We start from the raw sequence: 18,422 nt of genomic DNA on the forward strand, positions 1-18,422 counted from the left end.
GTGGGGCATGGTGTCTGGGAGCTGGAAGTCATTTGCCCTGGGCAGGTGGGGTGGGGCAGGGCGGGGCCAGGGTGGGGGTGAGGGGTTGAGTGCACAGTGAAGGAAGTGGTGAGAGACAAGGTAAGGTCATCACAGTAAAAGTGATGGCTGGTACTCACTTGGCACCTGTTGTGTGCCAGGTACTGTTCTGAGCACTTTATGTTTATTGTCACTCAATCCTTACAACCGCCCTAGGATAGGTACTGTCATTATCCCCATTTTACAGGCACAGAGGGGTTGCCCAGGGTCACATAGAAAGTGGCAGAGCCAGGATTGGCACCCAGGCAGAAGGTTCCAGCGCCTGGGACTTTGCCCACTACCTATGCTGCCTGTCATCGGGCCCTGGGCTGTCAGGCCCTCCTCACCTGTGCACGGGGAGCCATAGAGGGTTCCAAGCAGGGGGGTCTGTGGTCAGGGCTCAGCCTTCTGAAGCTGTGGCCACGGAGGGCAGGGAGGGCACTGAGCCTCAGCTTGGTTGTGGGGGCACGGACAGGGCCCTAGGCAGGGCCAGATGGGCTGCTGGCCAAGGAGAGACCAGGCCCAGCCTCACCGCCCACCTGGCAGGACCTGAGCTTCAACAGCTTCGAGCAGCTGTGCATCAACTATGCAAACGAGAACCTTCAGTACCTCTTCAACAAGATCGTCTTCCAGGAGGAGCAGGTGTGCGGGGCCTCCGTGGGCACGCCTGTGCCCATCCTGACTGGCCTTGGGGCCTCCCTGGAGACAGACAGGATATACTGGTTCTTTAAAGGCAAATCAGTGGTGGTCAGTAAACTGAACGGGGGAAAGGCATTCTGAGCTGGGGGCCGGCATGTGCAGTGCGAAGGCCTGTATTCTGGAGGGCAAGGTGCTGGGGTGCTGAGCCCAGACAAGGGGGATCTGCAGGGCTGGGGGAAGATCTTCTCACCCTCTGCAGGGCCGTCCCAGGTGGAGGGAGGAGCAGGGCCCAGGGATGGCTCATGTTGTCCTGCTAGGGAGTGAGCTCCCTGTGCCAGGAGGTGTGCGAGCAGAGGTGCCCCTGGCCAGGCCCATTCAGATGGATTCAGCCTGGGAGGCAATGTGGGTGCGACTTGGGCAGGGCTTGGAGGCTGAGCTCCTGCTGCCCTGCCCGCAGGAGGAGTACATCCGCGAACAGATCGACTGGCGGGAGATCAGCTTCGCCGACAATCAGCCCTGCATCAACCTCATCTCACTGAAGCCCTATGGCATCCTACGCATCCTCGATGACCAGTGCTGCTTTCCCCAGGTGAGCCACAGGTGCTGTGTGAGCCTGTTGGGTTGCTCAGTGTCTCTGAGCCTCATGTCCTCATCAGGCCTGAGTCCTGCAGTCTGCTCTGCTCTGGCCTGGCTATGGGGGCTCAGTACACCCAACCTGCCATGCACAACCTGGGTAGTTGTGACTGGATAGAGGGCTACGGGTGTCCAGAGGAGGGGCTGTGGCAGGCTGAGAAGTCACCGAAGGCTTCCTGGAGGAGCTGACCTTGGGATTGGGCCTCAGATTTTGATTGGAAAACACGAGGGTGGGATGGGTGCTCTGGGCAGTGGGATAAGAGCGTGCAAAGGCAGCTTGGCTGGAGCGGAGGTGGCTGGGAGCTAATCAGACTCACCTGTCTGCAGGGGTCCACTCAGGGCAATGGGCAGCCAGGGAAAACTGACCCCGTGCTCGCTGGGGACCAGTCAGGGCTGGAGAATTTGCCACTAGGCCGGGAACACGCTGCCCAGGCCTCCTGCCCACCTACTGACCCCCACCTACCCCTAGGCCACAGACCACACGTTTCTGCAGAAGTGCCATTACCACCATGGCGCCAACCCACTCTACTCCAAACCCAAGATGCCACTGCCCGAGTTCACCATCAGGCACTATGCAGGCAGAGTCACCTACCAGGTGAGACCAGGACAGCCCACGGCCTCCAGGGCCGCAGTCCCTGCTGTTGGACACGGAAGCACCACGTGGCTCCAGGCACTTGTACCTGGTCCCGGGTCTGGCCCCGCTGATCCTTATCTATGTGACCTTGGGCAGAGCACTTTACTTATCTGAGCCTCAGTTTCCTCATCTGGGAAATGGGGATACTACAGTGCCCATGTCCTGGGGTGAGGGAGAGAAGTCTAGGGCTAGGCGGGTTTAATGCAGCATGGCTGTGGTCAGTAGCAATGGTGCTGTGGTCGCTCTCATCACTGTTGTCTCAGGCACGTTCCTGCCCTGAGGTGTCTCGGACCAGGCTGCTAAGCCTCTGTCCCTGTCTGGGCCTCACTGTCATCGTCTGTAGAGTAGGCACTAGTCCAAGGCCTGGACTAGTCGTGTGAAGCTGCGGCTGGTGCCCCCCTACCCCAGGAGTGGGGAGGAGAGTGGGGGCTGAGGGGAGGGGCCCAGAGCGGGGGTGGGGGGTGGGAACCAGGAGACAGGCCTGGAGGGGCAGGGCTGGGGTCGCCCAGGGGCTGTAAAGAGGAAGGGAGGAGGAGGGGAGCAGGCAGGCTGACACACCCTGGGGGTTACCCTCGAGTGCGTCCCCAGGCCGTGTGGGGTGGGGTCCAGCCCGAGCTGCCCCGCTGTAACCCCTTTGCAGGTGCACAAGTTCCTGGACAAGAACCACGACCAGGTGCGCCAGGACGTGCTGGACCTGTTCGTGCGGAGCCGGACGCGAGTGAGCAAGCCTCGCCTCCCGCCGCCCGGGCCCTGCGGTCAGGCTCCTCTCCCAGGGCATCTAGCCCACTGTCACGCTCCTCTCCCAGTCCAGGAAAAGGGGAGGTACCCTAGCCCACCCCGCAAGTCGTTCATCTGCCTCACCCCAGCCCCGGCCAGGCCCTGACCCCAATCCCAACCCTAACCCTGCACGCCCCCAGCCTTGCCTCGCTCTGTACTTGCTCCCATCCCTGGCCCTGCCCAGCCCCTCTGGATTGCCCTGTCTCTCCTGGCCCATCCTGGCCACGCCCTCCCAGCCCTGCCCCATCCCCTCGTTGAGCGGTTCTCCCAGCTGCCGGTGTTCTCAGCCATCAGCTGCACTCTGGACTTCCACTTCCTCCTCTGTTAAGTGGGCACCCTCCTCCTGGGGTCGGTGCCAGAGTTCATGGCCATGTGTGTAACAGGCCACCTTGGGGCGGGGTACACAGTCAGTCCTGTGTGTTCCCCAGACTGAAGAAAAAAGTCAGCCCAACCACAGGGTGGGTCCTTTGGGAGGTGTTGAGCACCCTGACTCGAAAGGTGTGCAAGCCAGGAGCACAGTGGCCCTGCAGAGGGGACAGGGTCCAGTGGGTTAGTCTTCTGAGCCCTCTGGTCCAGAGACTTGACTCCTTTTGTTCTCTGCCTTTCCCTCTCCGTCTGTTTCTCTCCTCGTTTCTGTCTCTTGGCCCCTGCCTCTCCCTGTCTCCCTGTCTCTCGGCGCCGTGACCACTGCCCCGACCCGCCGCCCGCCCCTGCCCAGGTGGTGGCCCACCTCTTCTCTAGCCACGCCCCACAGGCTGCCCCTCAGCGCCTGGGCAAGAGCAGCTCCGCCACCCGGCTGTACAAGGCTCACACGGTGGCCGCTAAGTTCCAGCAGTCGCTCCTGGATCTGGTGGAAAAGATGGAGAGGTGGGCATGGCAGGTGGGAGGGTACCCTGCCTCACCTCTGACCCACTCCATGACCCTCAGCAGTAAGCACCTTTCTTCTCTGGGGCCTCACACTGCCGTCCTTCCGCCCCTGCCCAGGTGTAACCCCTTGTTCGTGCGTTGCCTGAAGCCCAACCACAAGAAGGTACGTGATGGCTGAGGTCCCTAGGAGAGCCAAATCCTCTTCCCCATGCTGTGTGACCTTGGGCAAGTGGCTTTGTCTCTCTGGCCCTCCATCTGCCCGGCCCACTGTGGGGGCTATTCACCATTGCTAGTGCCCTTTGCACATGGGTGGGCCAATGTGCAGACTCCCTATCTTTGCCCTCCCTGCAGGAGCCAGGCGTCTTTGAGCCAGATGTGGTAATGGCACAGTTACGCTATTCGGGGGTGCTGGAGACCATACGGATCCGCAAGGAGGGCTTTCCAGTGCGGCTGCCCTTCCAGGTGTTCATCGACAGGTACCTCAGACCCCTACCCAGCCCCCCATTACTCCAGGAATACACAATCCAGGCAGGAGAGGGCTTGCCATGCACAGTTGCTCAGGTTGTGCACTACATAAGATCACCACACGCTAGCTGTTATGTGGAAGATATATTTATTGTTTTGCATTTTTTCATTGTTTTATTATATATGTGTTGATTCTAAAGAATAGTTTTAATAGTTATTCTGACAAGCTTCCAGCAGATGGCAGTAAAGTGTCTTATTCTACTGAAACCATCTAACGATTTTCTGACACCCAAAAGTAGTTTTATTTATTTATTTTTTGTGAGGAAGATTGGCACTGAGCTAACATCTGCCAATCCTCCTCTTTTTTTGCTGAGGAAGACTGGCCCTGGGCTAACATCCATGCCCATCTTTCTCCACTTTATATGGGACACTGCCACAGCATGGCTTGACAAGTGGTGCGTCAGTGCACTCCCGGGATCTGAACCGGCTAACCCCGGGCCGCCGCAGCGGAGTGTGCGCGCTTAACAGCTTGCGCCACCAGGCCGGCCCCGAGAAGTAGAGTTTTGAGGATGGAGTGCCTTTTTCTGATTAGAAGACACTATGAGTAGAGCCACTGCTGGGACCTGCGCCTCCTGGAGACAAGAGGATGGGGGTGGGGGACCCCATGGTCTCGTGGGCAGCTGGGGTAGGTCCCCCAGCCCCAGGCTGAGTTTGGGCCCCTGCAGGTACCGCTGTCTAGTGGCCCTCAAGCACAGCCTGCCAGCCACTGGGGACATGTGTGTGTCGCTGCTGAGCCGCCTGTGCACAGTCATGCCAAACATGTACCGTGTTGGTGTCAGCAAGGTGAGTTCCACGCCACACTCAGCCCCTGGGGGCCCCACGTTCAGGGGTTCCAGAACTGGAGCCCATGGACTCAGAATGCCCCTGCTGGGCCGGCTCCGTGGCTTAGCGGTTAAGTGTGCGCGCTCTGATGCTGGCGGCCCGGGTTCGGATCCCGGGAGCGCCCCGAGGCACCACTTCTCCATCCAACGTGAGGCCGAGTCCCACGTACAGCAACTAGAAGGATGTGAACCTATGACATACAACTATCTACTGGGGCTTTGGGGGGAAAAAACTGAATAAATAAAATCTTTAAAAAAAAAAAAAAAAGAATGCCCCTGCTAAAGATCCCTGTCCCAGGGGCCATCCCCTTGTGCTTGGTTAATGGAATCTAATCCCACCCCTGACCTTTGCTCGGTATTCCCACTGCCTGATCCACCATCACCCTTTCTTCTCCCTCTCCAAACCCAGCCCTCCCCCCATCCAGCTGCCCTCTCTGTTCTGGCTCCATGGACTTCTGGAGAGGGCGGGCCCCCAGTCCAGTCACCTGGCCCTCACCTGCCTCTTGTCCGCAGCTGTTCCTTAAGGAACACCTACACCAGTTGCTGGAGAGCATGCGTGAGCACGTCCTGAACCTGGCTGCCCTCACGCTGCAGCGCTGCCTCCGGGGTTTCTTCATCCAGCGGCGTTTCCGCTCTCTGCGCCGCAAGATCATCCTGCTGCAAAGCCGGGCCCGCGGCTACCTGGCCAGGTGCGGTCCAGAGAGGGCAGGACTCCCTGAGCCTCCGGCTGGGCTTGGGAGGTGCTATGCCTTAGGTAGTAAGCTCCCTGTTGCTGGAGGCTTGCAAGCTGAGCGTGGGCCCCCGTAGGAAGGGTGATCAGATTCTCTGCGTCTCTGCTTTTAGATGTCCTTCCCTCCCACCCCTTGGCCCTTGTGACTGGTGTGTGGGTGGGAATCCATCCAGTCAAGAGAGGCCCCACTTTGCATCTCAGGGACCCTGGGATGGCAACCTTGATGGGAAGTACATGGTCCAGTTGGTTAAATCCAGGACCTGCCACTTAATTTGCTGTGTGACCTTGGCCAAGTCACTGCCCTTCTCTGAGCCCCAGTTTCCCTTTGTGCCAAAGGGTCCCAGGGTGAAGTATAGGCACTGGCACCCAGGCCAGGCTGGTGTGGGCATCTCTGCCCCTTGGTCACTTGTGACCCCGACCCTAAGGGCCCCTGCCCAGACACTCCTTTCCTCCCCACCCCCAGGCAACGATATCAGCAGAAGAGGAGGAATCTGGTGAAGTTCCGGTCCCTGGTGCACACATACGTGAGCCATCAGCGTCACCTCAAGGTGCAGGCCTGCCCCGCCCGGGGCTGGGGACAGCAGCATGGGGAGGAGGCACTTAGCACCCAGCAGGGACCATTGGCCTTGGACATTCTTGGGTTTGGACCCCGGTCTGCCACTCACAGCTGTGTGGCTGTGGCCCCTCTCTGGCCTCGCTGTCCCCCTACCCCTTGGGGTTGTGCAGAGGGTTAACTGAGATCTGCACGCAAGGCTTGGCCTGGTGCTGGGGTCGCAGCGGGGTCCTGGGTGACGGGGTATGATGAGAATCTGGCGACCGAACAGCACAGAGACGGTTTTGCTCTTACTTCGCTGCTGGCCTTAGCCCGCTGTCATGTCAACTGTCCACCAGAGAGATAAATGTAACTCCCCAAAGCACCGAGGAACTTTGTGGCTTTGACTGCAGGTTCTGTGGAGCGACAGGGAGGGGCTTCCTCGTGCTCCTGGCTCCTTCCCAGAAACCCTCCTTGTGCAGAGCATCGTGCCCTCTGCCTGTCTCTCTCTTGCTCTGTCCTCCCTTCCTCTCCTTTTCTCTGGCCACACCTCGCCTCCCCCATCTGTGAGTTGGGACAGTTGCTCCCCGACAACAGGCACACTGCCCCCCTGCTTCTCGTGCCGCCACCTTGTGTGAGCCTGGGGCCTGCCGTCGCCTCTGCCCCCACTTCCCGCCTTGACCATCTGCTCTCCTGCAGCTGAGGGCAGAGCGGAGGCTCCGGGTGGAGGAGGCGCGGCTGCGGGAGCAGGAGGTGGGTGCGGGGGTCTGGGTGGAGCAGGGCACAGGAAGGGAGGCTGCAGGTGGGGCTTAGGGCAGGCCTGTCCCCTCACCCTGCATGGTCCCTCTAGGAGCTGAGCAAGCGGGAGGTGGTGGCTGTGGGGCATCTGGAGGTCCCAGCAGAGCTGGCTGCGCTCTTACGAGCGGTGGCAGGTACACCAGCGCTGGATGGCGTGGTGGGGTGGGTGGGGTGGGCAAGGGAGCCAAGCACCTCATGCCCTTCTCTCTACAGGCCTCAGGCTGGCCCAGGAGCCCCGGGTGGCCCCCGTGCGGACTCCCCGGCTCCAGGCCGAGCCTGGTGTCACGCTGCCCCTGGATATCAACAACTACCCCATGGCCAAGTTCATCAGATGCCACTTCAAGGTAAGGGCTGGCTCAGGCCCAAGGGGCTCTGGCCAGTGGGCACTGACCGATGTGAACTGACCCTGTCGGCAGCCTGGGGCAGGCTCCTGGCTGTGCCCTGTGGGGCTGGGTGTGAGCCCTTCAGTTGCTGGCTCCTGAGGAGTCTGGGGGCTCCCGGGGGCCTAGGTAGCAGTGGAGGGCCCTCAGGCTCGAGAAGTGGCTATTTCCAACAGTCTGGAAATGTTTCAGAAATTTAACAGGTAGTGGAGCCACCACATGTCATCCCTGCTGTAATTTCCTGCCCTCCAGAAGGGGCCTCGACAGGGCTCAGACTGTCTCCCCCACCAACTTGCTGAGGGTCGGCACCTGCCCCCCGAGCCTCAGTTTCCCCATCTGCACAGTGGAGACAGGTCTCCCACCTGGCACAGAGCTGGATCCAGATGTGCCTGTCAGTCCCCGCTCTGTCCCCACCTGCCTGCCTTGTGCTTCCAGGAACCTGCCTTTGGGATGCTGATGGTGCCACTGAGGATGCCCCTCACGCGGCTGCCCGTAGAGCTCCACGCGGAAGCTGTGAGCCTGTTCAAGCTGGTATGGGTCTACCCAGACCACCTTCGAATTCACAGCCCCTGCCCCCAAGGCCAGGCCACAAGGCCCCTCACCGGCCCTCCTGGACCCTCCACTAGCCCAAGCCATGAGCACAGGCCTCTTCCTTGGAGGAGAGACTTCTGTCAGGGGGCAGGGGGAATCTGGCCTCCTCTCTAGGCTGGGGTTGGGGGTTGGGAGCCTTTCTTTTCCCGGCCATCCTCCTGGCTAAAAGGCTGCCTTGGAGCCCATCTGGAGCTTCCCTGGGACAGGAAGAATAGATCCAGGTCCTCTCCTCGAGAACTTCCTAGTCTGAAGGAGGAGGCAGAGCAGACCTGACTGTTGACCACTAGCATAGACAGAGGGAGGCACGGAGGCTGGGGAGTCCAAATGGGGCCCCTAATCCAGCTCTGGGCAGGGTCCGAGAAGGCTTCCTGGAGGAGGGGGCGTTTGAGCTAGAGTTGAAGGAGTAGTCAGGATATCCCAGCCAGGGCGGGTGGAGAAGGCACCGGGAGAAGAGGGAACCGACGAGGTCAGAACAGAGGACCAGGAGAACGAAGGTGAGAGGTGTCACGAGGCCTTGACTGACAGACCCAGAGCTCAGATTTCATCCCAAGGGCCCTAGGGAGCCAAGGAAGGTGCTTCCATGGGAGGGATGTCATTGGATATGAATGTTGGAAAATATCCTCTGGGGCCTGGATGGAGCAGGAGGAGAGGCCAGCGGTGTGTGGAGGGGGCTGGGGCCGTATGGAGAGCGATAGAAGGTTTGTGAGCAAGAGAGAAAGTCAGTATGTACTTGGATCTTGACTTTTCCCCTAGTTGGGGTGAACTGCCTGGGTTTTGGCATAGGCTATGGTTATTCTTTTGTATTATGGGGGACTTTTATACGGGCAGGGGGACCCACGGGAAGGACATGAGAGGGATGCGTGTTGGGGGTGGGGATCTGGCAGGAACAACCTTCGGGAGGCCCAGGAGAGTCTGTTTGTGGCCCAGATCCTGCGTTTCATGGGTGACTCCCACCTGCACGGTGCCCAGGAAAACATCTTCGGGAACTACATTGTGCAGAAGGGGCTGGCGGTGCCCGAACTGCGGGACGAGGTCCTGGCACAGCTGGCTAACCAGGTGTGGCGCAACCCCAGTGCCCACAACGCTGAGCGGGGCTGGCTCCTGCTGGCTGCCTGCCTCAGCGGCTTTGCACCTTCCTCGAGCCTCAACAAGTACCTGCTCAAGTGAGTGGAACCAGGTTGGGCCGGGGCCTGGGGACAGTGACCCTGGGGTGGGATATTAAAGGTCAGGAGAGGAGTGAGGTCTCTGCGTGGGCGCTCAGGCACGGAGGCTGGCCGGGGACTACTCTCCGTCTCCACTGGGCTCAGAGCAAGAAAGAAGGGCACATCTTCACTGCGGAGGGTAGGAGTCAGGTGAGACTGGATTAAGGACTTCTAGAACTCAGAGGGTTACAAGACCAGGGTGTGGGGAATTTGGAAGAGAGACATTGACCTCTCATGTCATGGGAGTATAGCAGGGTAGTTAGGAGTATAGACTGACAGTTTGTGTTCAAATCCCAGCTCAACCATGTATGAGTTGTGTGACCTTGGGCAAATTACTTAACCTCTCTGAGCCTCAGTTTCCCCACCTATAAAATGGGGACAATAGGAGTACCTATTGCATAGGCTATGTAAGAATTAAGTGCTTAGAAGAGAGCACATGGTATGTGAGTATAGCCATCGTCAGCATCCTGATGATGATTGGTGATGAGGTCACCTTGCTGGGTGATAAGGATGATCTGCAAGGAGAGGAGCTCAAGCAGACCCTGGGTACGAATCCCAGGTCTGACACTTCCCTGCTCGGTGACCTAGGGCAAGTCACTGCTCCTCTCTGAGCCTCTTTCCCTACCTGTGAATTAGGGACGGTGACAGAACCCACCTTACAGGGGACCTGTGAGCCCAGAGTGGACAGAGCTTGGCCCGGGCCTCGTGCAGGAGGTGGGCAGCTCACTCAGCCAGTCTTGTGAGTCTGTGGCAGGAGGGTAGGGCTGCTGCCTGCCTGTCCGGGGCTTTCTGTGCACACAGCTCCAGGTTCCTGCTTGTAGCATCTGAGACCTGCTCTGCCGCTGCTCCAGGCCTGGCAGCGGGTGGGCAGCAGACAGGGACAAGGCACGAGGAGTACCTGCCGCTGGCAGGGGCCAGACTCCCTGGTCCCGGGTCAGGCTGACCCTCACAGCCATCTCTGGTGTGGAGGAGAGCTTGCAGGCAGGCTCAGAGAGGGCAGGTGAGCACCCGGGGTTGCCTGTTGGAAGAGCAGAGGGCAGAGTCCTCCAGAGTCAGGTGTTTGCCCCCACCCTGCTGCAGACCCCACTCTGACAGTGACGTTTTGCTGCAGCAAGCTTAGGTAGGCAAACCTGCAACCTCTTTGGCCTATCCTCAGACCTCTATGCGGGCTTGAGATACTTCTGGGCTAGCCTGGGACCGTTTCAGCTTAGTCCTGGAACTCTGGGCTAGCTTGAGATCTTTTTTAGCCTCGTCTCAGACTCTGGGCTAGTCCAGGGCCTTTTCAGCCTCACCTTAGCGCTCTGGGCTAGCCTGGGCCTCCCTCAGACTAGCCTCAGAGTCTTTCCCCACCCCGGGCTAGCCTCAGATCCCTCTTCATCCTGACTCTAACTGCTGCCCCTCAGGTTTGTGTCTGATTATGGGCGGAATGGCTTCCAGGCCGTGTGTCAGCATCGCCTCATGCAGGCCATGGGCCGGGCCCAACAGCAGGGCTCCAAGGCTGCCCGCACCTTCCCTCCGACCCAGCTCGAGTGGATAGCAGCCCAGGAGAAGGCTGCCATGGCGCTGGATGTGGGCTGCTTCAACGGTGAGCTGCTTTCTCCCACCTTGCCTGCCTTCCCTCCCTCGCTCACGGAGGGGCAGCTGGAGTCAGCAGTCCCCAGTGTGCCCTGGGGTCAGGAAAGCCACGGAAGGTTCTGGAGCTGGGGAGGGGCCTGCTGGGTGTGGCCCCGGAAAGAGGTATGCGTGTGGATGGGAAGGCTGGACCTGGAGTTGGGGAGGGGACGCAGGGCCGTGAGGATGCAGTTCCAGGGTCCAGGATGAGAGCGCTGAGGCCTAAGAGCAGGAAGCAGGTGGGGAGGCAGCAGGACTGGACCACAGGTGTGCCCGGGCTGAGTCTGGCACTGCTGCCGCCCCAGGTGACCAGTTCTCCTGTCCTGTGCACTCCTGGAGCACGGGGGAAGAGGTGGCTGGAGACATTCTAAGGCACAGGTTGGTTCCTGGAATGCCCTGCCCAGCACACCCTCGTGCACCTGGGAAGGAAGGAGGGAGGGGCAGGAGGCCAGATCTCCCAAAGGGTCCCGTGGGGCCCACTCTGGTCATGCTTGGGGTCTGGCTCCTATCCCAGGGTCTCCTCAGCTGCTACCTCTTGGCTCCGCCCCTCATTTCCATCTTTCTACATGCTGTCACCAGGGGGCTGGCAGACGGCTGGCGCGGCTGGACGGTGGCCATGAAGAATGGGGTCCAGTGGGCAGAGCTGGCAGGCCACGACTACGTGCTGGACCTCGTGTCAGACCTGGAGCTGCTCAGGGACTTCCCGCGGCAGAAGTCTTACTTCATCGTGGGTGCAGAAGGGCCTGTGGCCGGCAGGGGAGGCTCCAGAGCGTAGGTGGCTCCCCGCCCCTCATCACACGGCCTCTGGCGTGAGGCTCCTCCCAGCTCCTGGGAGAGACTAAGTTCTGCCTAAGCTTCTTGAGGAGGTGGGGCTTACCAAAAGGTCCTGCCTTTAAAGGGAGAGTCATCTGATTCTAGGGCAGAAGACAATGGGGGGTTCTTCTGGGAGGGCCCTGGGTCTCTGGGGGTCAGCTGCTCCCTGTTCCCCTTCCCCACAGGGTGTTTGGGAACAGCTGGGACTCGGATGAGGATACGCCCACTAGGCCCCAGCCCCAGGGGCACGTGCCCACAGTGGCTGACTCTGATGGGTACTGCAGCCACAACGAGGACGGTATAGATGGGGAGCCGGAGGCCCAGAGAGGGACAGCAACCCACCAAGGTCAGCCAGCAGTGGCCGAAGAATCTGGTGGGGAAGGAGCTTGGGGGCGGCGGGAGGTGATCAGCCGGAGAAAAGAACTTGACTTTTGTGGCTCCCCTCTCGCCGCTCCAGACTTTGACAGCCTTGGAGAGCCTGCTATGCCCCACAAGGGCCTGGACTGCTACCTGGACAGCCTCTTCAACCCCGTGCTGTCCTATGGGGACACGGTAGGGATGGGTGGGGCATTTGCAGACGGCGGGCACAGCATGTACACACCAAGTCACACACACCCACAGGGTGACACAGGAGCCTTTCCCCCCCAGAACCATGGGGTGGTGTGTCTCAAGTCTCTGCAGGGAGCTGGGCAAAGGAGGAAGGTGTCCTCATGGTTAGAGATGCTAGTGATGCCCCTGGCAGACTCCGGAAAGAGCCACGGCGAGAGGTCCAGGGCCCCTCCCCCATCTCCTGTGGGAGCCAGACCCCTCAGGCCCCTCGCTTGCTCTGGGAACTCCCAGGAGCCCCTCCATGGCGTGCTGTGCAGCCCTGTGCAGAGCACAGCCCTCTCTGAGCCTCAGTTTACTCCTTTATGAAAGAGGGTGGGTCGGGAGCTCAGGAGGTCGTGGGAGGACGGACTGGGATGCTGCCTGGGCAGAGGCTGGGCACAGAGCAGACACCGGGTCGGCAGGGGGCCCCCAGGGCAGAGAAGGTGGCTGGTGTCAGGTACCCGTTGCCTTGGAACCTTGGGTGTAAGGCATTGGGGCGGTCACTCAAACCACCTGCTCCCTCCAGGACCTAGAGAAGCCAACGGCCATTGCCTCCCGCATGAAAGGGGGAGGCCAGCCTGGAAGAGGTGGCAGTAGCAGCGTGGAAGACACCCCCAGGAGACCCCCAGAGCCAAAGCCAAAACCAAGTCAGTGCCTGCCCCCGGGTCAGTTCCAGGGCTGGGCAGGGCCTCCTGCTGGTTCCTGGGGCTCCTTCATGTGCTAGAACATGGAAGCAGCCATGGACATGGTGGGGGTGAGATGCTGGGGGGGGGGGGGGTGGCGGGGCATGGTAGGGAATTTCCACTTCCCCCCATCTCCCACGCCTCGGGATCCACGCCCTCCGACCTGGCTCCCCCAGTCCCAGGCCTGGACGCTTCCACACTGGCTCTGCAGCAAGCCTTCATCCACAAACAGGCCGTGCTGCTGGTGAGTGCGGGAGGGGCTTCGGGGGGGCTCCAGGCATGGGCCTGCCTGGTCATCACCACACCCTCTCCCCAGGCCCGCGAGATGACCCTGCAGGCCATGGCGCTCCAGCAGCAGCCCCTGGGTCCCGCCCCAAGGCCCTTGTTGCCTGAGGTGAGCCTGGCCTGCCCAGGGGAGCACTGTGCTGCTCCAGGGCGTCATTGTGCCTCTCTGAGCCAGGAGCCCCACCGCCCACCCTGGGCAGACAGAGGGTCCCTGAGACCAGGCTGGTGTGTCCCAGGAAGCCCACCTCACAGCTTGTTTTCCACAGAAACCCCTAGCGCCAGAGGCATGGCCAACGTCGGTAGGCACTCGGCCCCCAGCCAAACCTGTGCTCCTGCGCCCGGCTCCAAAGCCTTTGGCCCCTGCCCGTCTGGCCAAGGCCCCCAGGCCCCTCACCAAGCCTGTGGCTGCCCCCATTCTAGCTCAGGACCGGGCTTCTCCGGAAACCAGTGAGTGTCCTGTCCCAGCTGGGGCAGGGGTTCCCGGGATGGGGTGGGAGTGTGGTCCCACCCTGTCCCCCCCGTCACCCCTTGCCCACAGCTGCGCCCTGCCTGGAGCTGGTGCGGTACTCAACGCTCAACTCGGAGCACTTCCCGCAGCCCACGCAGCAGATCAGGGACATCGTCAGGCAGTGCCAGCAGCTGCCGCGCGGAGGCCGGCCCGAAGCCCTCAGGTCAGCTCTGCCCCTACCCCAGCCCTCCTGCCCAGCGGCCTCGTCACCAGGCCTGAGCGCCTGCCATCCGTGTGCCCATCCACTGGTCAACAGCGCCCCCCCCCAGCAGCCTTTAGGGAGTGAGTCTATTTATGCAGGTGGTCCAGATGAGCCCCGAGGAGAGGGAGGCCCATTCTGCTCTGGGTGGTGCGGTGTGACCTCAAGCCAGTCCCTGATGCTCTCTGGGTCTCATTTATGATGATGGGGCGGAGGAAGGAGTTCCCTACTGTAGGAATTTGTGGCTGGGAAGAGGAGACTGAGTGTGCCACCCCCCAGGAAGGACTGTGGACGGGCGTTCGTGAAGCAGGCAGACCCCCATGAGGAGGCCCTGATGATCCTGAAGGGGCAGATGAGCCGTCCGTCGGCAGCTCCTGGCGCCCAGGTGAGGGGCGGGGTCGGGCTGGGCCTGGGTAGACAGAAGACAAAGCAGGGCCTCCAGGGAGCTCAGAAACCAGCCGCCCTGTGAACTCTGGCCCTGCTGCTGCCCTCCACTGGGCCCACCTTGCCCCTGAGCACTCTCTTTGGGGTGGGGACAGGTCCCCAGAGAGGCTGTGGCCCTGGTGAAGCCAGTGACCAGTGCACCAAGGCCATCCGTGGGGCCCACTCCAGGTAAGGGGCACGAGGGAGGGAGGGGGCAGGGCAGGTGTCCGAGGGTACGAGTAAGTCATTGTGAGCACAGGTGCGTCTTGGTCTGCGTGTCAGTGGTGTGTGTGTGTCTCTGTCCCTGAGCTCGTGTGGGCCTTCTCTGTGAGCATTTGTCTAATTATATCAGCACTTAAATAATACGGATTGCAGGCCAGGCCCACCCTGGCCTCACTAAATCCTCACTAAAACCCTTCATTGCAGTACCGTTTGTGCCTACAGACGTTACAGATAGGGAAACAGGCACAGAGCGGTTAAGTGACTTGCCCAAGATTACACAGCTCAAAAGTGTCAGACCAGGGATATAAACCCAGACCTCCTGGCATCATAATTGGAGCCCTGACCTCTACATCCTCTGCCTCACTGCAGTCACAATGTTAAGAGATATAAATCAGCTCACATTGTGTCCTTGCCAAAAATGCTCCAGTGGCTCCTGGGGTAGACTTCAGACTCTTCAGTGTGGCCTATGAAACTCTGCACATCTGCTCACTTCCCCAACCTCATCTCTTCATACTCTGCTCTTGGTGTACTGTTCCTAGAACACACCAAGCCTGCTCCTGCCTCAGGGCCTTTGCACTTGCTATTCCCACTGCCTAGAATGCTCTTCCCCAAAAGATCTTTGCATGCCTGGCCACTTCTTATCATTCAGGTCTCGAATGTCACCTCCTCAGAGAGTTCTGCCAGAGCAACCAGACTGAAGGACCCTCACAGACCAGCCCTCCAGACTCTTTCCTGAGTCACCCAGTGTTATTTCCACCCCAGCTCCTAGCACTAAGAGCTTTGTGGCTTCTGAAGTGTCTGTTCCACCCACACCTGCAAGGAGACTCGACACTCCAGGCAGCGCCTTGTCTGCCCTGTTGGCCGTAGCACCCCAACCCCTAGCACAGGCCTGCATACACTAGGTGCTCTATATATGTGTGGAAGGAAGGGTTGGGCGGTGAGAGTGTGTGTGTGTGCCCGCAGGATCAGGCGTGTCTGCGCCCAGGGTGTGGGATGCCACTCTGCCCCAGCCCTTTACCTGACACGATCGCGCCGAGTCTCCCCCCGCCGACCCTCCTCTCTCGCTCATGCCGCCCCCGCGCGCCGCAGCGCTGCGGTCGCGGTCGCTGGAGCCTGCGGAGGAGCCCGTGCAGACGCGGCTGCACCGCCTCCCCAACCCCAACGTCTACGGCTACCACGACGCCCCCTGGCGGCTCTTCCTGCGCAAAGAGGTGCCGGGAGCCAGGGGAGGGGCTGAAGGGGGCGGAGCGGCCCCGGGGGGCGGGGCCAGGGGAACCGGGTCAGGGCCCGGCGGGCTGGTACAGAGCAGGCTGCATCCAGGGGGTGGGGCTGGGAGTGGAGCAAGGTGAGGGGGCCTCGGAAGGTCCTCACTGAAGCGCGCCCCCACAGGTGTTTTACCCCAAGGACAGCTACAGCCACCCTGTGCAGCTCGACCTCCTGTTCCGGCAGGTGAGGGCCTCGCTTCCCTTTCTGCCTCAGTGTACTCAGCAGGGCAGTGGGCACGTAGACTAGCTGTCTGCAGTCTGCTTCTGCACTCTTGGGTTTGGGGTCCTTGACCAGTGAGGATGGGACGCTGTTCTCCTGAATCCCCATCACCGGTGAACACAGCCAGTGAGCCCACAGTTCGTCTCACCCCGCTCATGGTTTATCCGAGTTAGGCAGGACCCAGAGGTCGAATGCAAGCCGGCTGTATAGGTTAGGAAACTGGGGCCTGGGAGAGGGGCGTGGCGTGCAAAGTGAGGAAGGAGAGGGCCCTTGGAGGTGGGCTCTGATTCACACAGGACCCCACGCTGCATAAATGGGACCCCCACATTCCTGCTCCCTCACAACCAGTCCAGCCTGGGTTCCCAGCTGAGGGAGTCCCGCGGGCTGCCTGCCTCATGGCTCGTTCCCGCAGATCCTGCACGACACACTCTCCGAGGCCTGCCTGCGCATCTCCGAGGATGAGAGGCTCAAGATGAAGGCCCTGTTTGGTACCACATGGGGAGGGAAGGGGTGTTGATGGGGCAGCCAGCTAGAGCCACAGCAGCCCTTTCCCAGAGGGAGACTGGTTCTGATGGGCCTAGCCCCATTGGCCTCCCAGACACCCCTCCTCGCTTTGCTTCCGGCCTCTCCCGTGGCCAGGCCAGGTGGAGTTTGGCTCTGCCTGACAGGCTGTGTGGTCTCGGCCCTCCTGTCTGTCTCTGGATCTCAATTTCCCGGCATGGACACTGAGAGCACAACGATCCAATACCTTCTTGTTGTGTGTCGGCCTCCCTCCCTGCAGTGGGGGCCGGCAGGGGAGCCGGGAGAGGGTCCTGACCTGACCTGGTGTCCCCTAGCCCAGAACCAGCTAGACATGCAGCGGCCCCTGGTGACGGAAAGTGTGAAGCGGGCCGTGGTCAACGCCGCACGCGACAGCTGGGAGGTCTACTTCTCGCGCCTCTTCCCAGCCACGGTTGGAGCCCCCTGCCCGCCCCCTACCTGCCCTGCCTGCCCCAGGGCTTTAGAGATGAGGCTAGACGACCCTGACGTGCCCATTATCCCCACCCCAGGGCAGCGTGGGCACTGGTGTGCAGATCCTAGCCGTGTCCCACACGGGCATCAAACTCCTGCGGATGGTCAGGGGCAGCCGGGAGGCCGGCAGGCAGCTGCGGGTCCTGCGCACATACAGGTGACCGGCAGGCGGGCCAGAATGGGGTCGCTGGACACTGGGGCATGGACTGGCTTCAGTGTTTCCTCGTGGCTGTGCCCACAGCCAGTTACTGAGTGCCTAGGGTGTGCGGGCTCTGTGCCGAGTGCTTTGATCAAGCCCATTTTACCGAGACCTTACCGAGTCCTCGGGCCCCTCCCTGCCTGCAGCCCCTTTGTCCTTGATAGCAGCAGGACAGGAAGAGAGCCTCACTCACCGGTTGGGTGAAAGCTCCTTGCTCTGAAAGATGGAGAGAATTTATCAATGAGTGAAAGAGATTTGTGTGGGCAAAATCTGGGAGGTTAGATCAAGAGGCGGGGAAAAAAAAAAAGGCAAAGGGCAGGGAGGGGCTGGAATGTTGCCAGTTCAAAGGGTGGTGGGCAGTGAGCTGGAGCCGTCGGGGCAGACAGGGGAGGCCGGTCCCAGAGGCTGGGCTTCAGGAACAGGACAGGGCAGGGGCAGAAGGAGCAGGATGGGTGGGGTGGAGGGTGTCCCTCTAGCCATGGGGTCCTGCCCTCATGCCACCTTTCATTCTCCAGCTTTGCAGATATCCTGTTTGTGGCCATCCCCTCCCAGAACATGCTGGAGTTCAACCTGGCCAGTGAGAAGGTCATCCTCTTCTCGGCCCGAGCTCACCAGGTCAAGACCCTGGTGGACAACTTCATCCTGGAGTTGAAGAAGGTCAGGGTCCTCCTACAGATGCCCCCCCACCAGGGACTGAGGGCCCAAGAACAGGGCTCTCCCACCCCAGATGTACACCAGCCACCCGTGCCTGGGAAGTATGGATGCGTGCGTGTCAGTCACTGTGTCTGCAGACTTTAGTCAGCCCTCAGGCCTTTGCACAGCCTGTGCCTGGGGTCCCCGCCTGGGATGCCCCTCTCTGTCTTTTGTGTGACCCTTACTAATGCCCTCAGCGGGGCTGTCACAGCACCTTCCCAAGCTCCACAGCAATTGCATTCCTGACCCTGCTGCAGTGACTGCACTGTCCCCCACTGCCCACTGCCGCGGCAGTGTCTACCCCCACCCTCCCTCCAGGCTGGGCAGCCCCGGGCCAGAGCAGGTCCTCTCTACCTCAGGCCCAGGCTGGCCTCAGTGGGGAAGCTTTGCCGAGGGCTGGAGTGGATAGGGCATGTGCATGGGCGCTGACATCTGTGTGTTCAACACTCAGGCCTCCAGCCCTTTGGGGGGCGATCCCCTCCACCTGGAATGCCTTTTCCTCTGACCTCAGGAATG

At 60.8% G+C, this 18,422-nt stretch overlaps 1 protein-coding gene across 1 annotated transcript in view; it reads left to right on the top strand.

Annotated features, from left to right (window-relative positions):
- Positions 1-18,422, top strand: part of MYO15A (myosin XVA) — a 53,594-nt gene that overhangs the window by 16,830 nt on the left and 18,342 nt on the right. Inside the window, exons 14-46 of the mRNA XM_087440299.1 lie at positions 604-699; positions 1,154-1,285; positions 1,799-1,924; positions 2,604-2,681; positions 3,459-3,607; positions 3,725-3,770; positions 3,959-4,083; positions 4,798-4,915; positions 5,467-5,642; positions 6,147-6,231; positions 6,915-6,968; positions 7,066-7,147; positions 7,227-7,357; positions 7,829-7,924; positions 8,912-9,147; positions 10,590-10,771; positions 11,103-11,175; positions 11,377-11,568; positions 11,796-11,956; positions 12,068-12,162; positions 12,725-12,845; positions 13,058-13,125; positions 13,198-13,275; positions 13,433-13,613; positions 13,705-13,837; positions 14,153-14,258; positions 14,413-14,485; positions 15,608-15,729; positions 15,908-15,967; positions 16,416-16,491; positions 16,840-16,955; positions 17,053-17,171; positions 17,729-17,870. Coding sequence (XP_087296425.1) covers positions 604-699; positions 1,154-1,285; positions 1,799-1,924; positions 2,604-2,681; positions 3,459-3,607; positions 3,725-3,770; positions 3,959-4,083; positions 4,798-4,915; positions 5,467-5,642; positions 6,147-6,231; positions 6,915-6,968; positions 7,066-7,147; positions 7,227-7,357; positions 7,829-7,924; positions 8,912-9,147; positions 10,590-10,771; positions 11,103-11,175; positions 11,377-11,568; positions 11,796-11,956; positions 12,068-12,162; positions 12,725-12,845; positions 13,058-13,125; positions 13,198-13,275; positions 13,433-13,613; positions 13,705-13,837; positions 14,153-14,258; positions 14,413-14,485; positions 15,608-15,729; positions 15,908-15,967; positions 16,416-16,491; positions 16,840-16,955; positions 17,053-17,171; positions 17,729-17,870 — 3,828 coding nt within the window. The remainder of the gene's footprint in view (positions 1-603; positions 700-1,153; positions 1,286-1,798; positions 1,925-2,603; positions 2,682-3,458; positions 3,608-3,724; positions 3,771-3,958; positions 4,084-4,797; positions 4,916-5,466; positions 5,643-6,146; positions 6,232-6,914; positions 6,969-7,065; positions 7,148-7,226; positions 7,358-7,828; positions 7,925-8,911; positions 9,148-10,589; positions 10,772-11,102; positions 11,176-11,376; positions 11,569-11,795; positions 11,957-12,067; positions 12,163-12,724; positions 12,846-13,057; positions 13,126-13,197; positions 13,276-13,432; positions 13,614-13,704; positions 13,838-14,152; positions 14,259-14,412; positions 14,486-15,607; positions 15,730-15,907; positions 15,968-16,415; positions 16,492-16,839; positions 16,956-17,052; positions 17,172-17,728; positions 17,871-18,422) is intronic.

This window comes from Ceratotherium simum, chromosome 16 (assembly GCF_057802395.1).
Source record: "Ceratotherium simum simum isolate JZ-2026a chromosome 16, ASM5780239v1, whole genome shotgun sequence".
In the NCBI taxonomy this organism is placed as follows: Eukaryota; Metazoa; Chordata; class Mammalia; order Perissodactyla; family Rhinocerotidae; genus Ceratotherium; species Ceratotherium simum.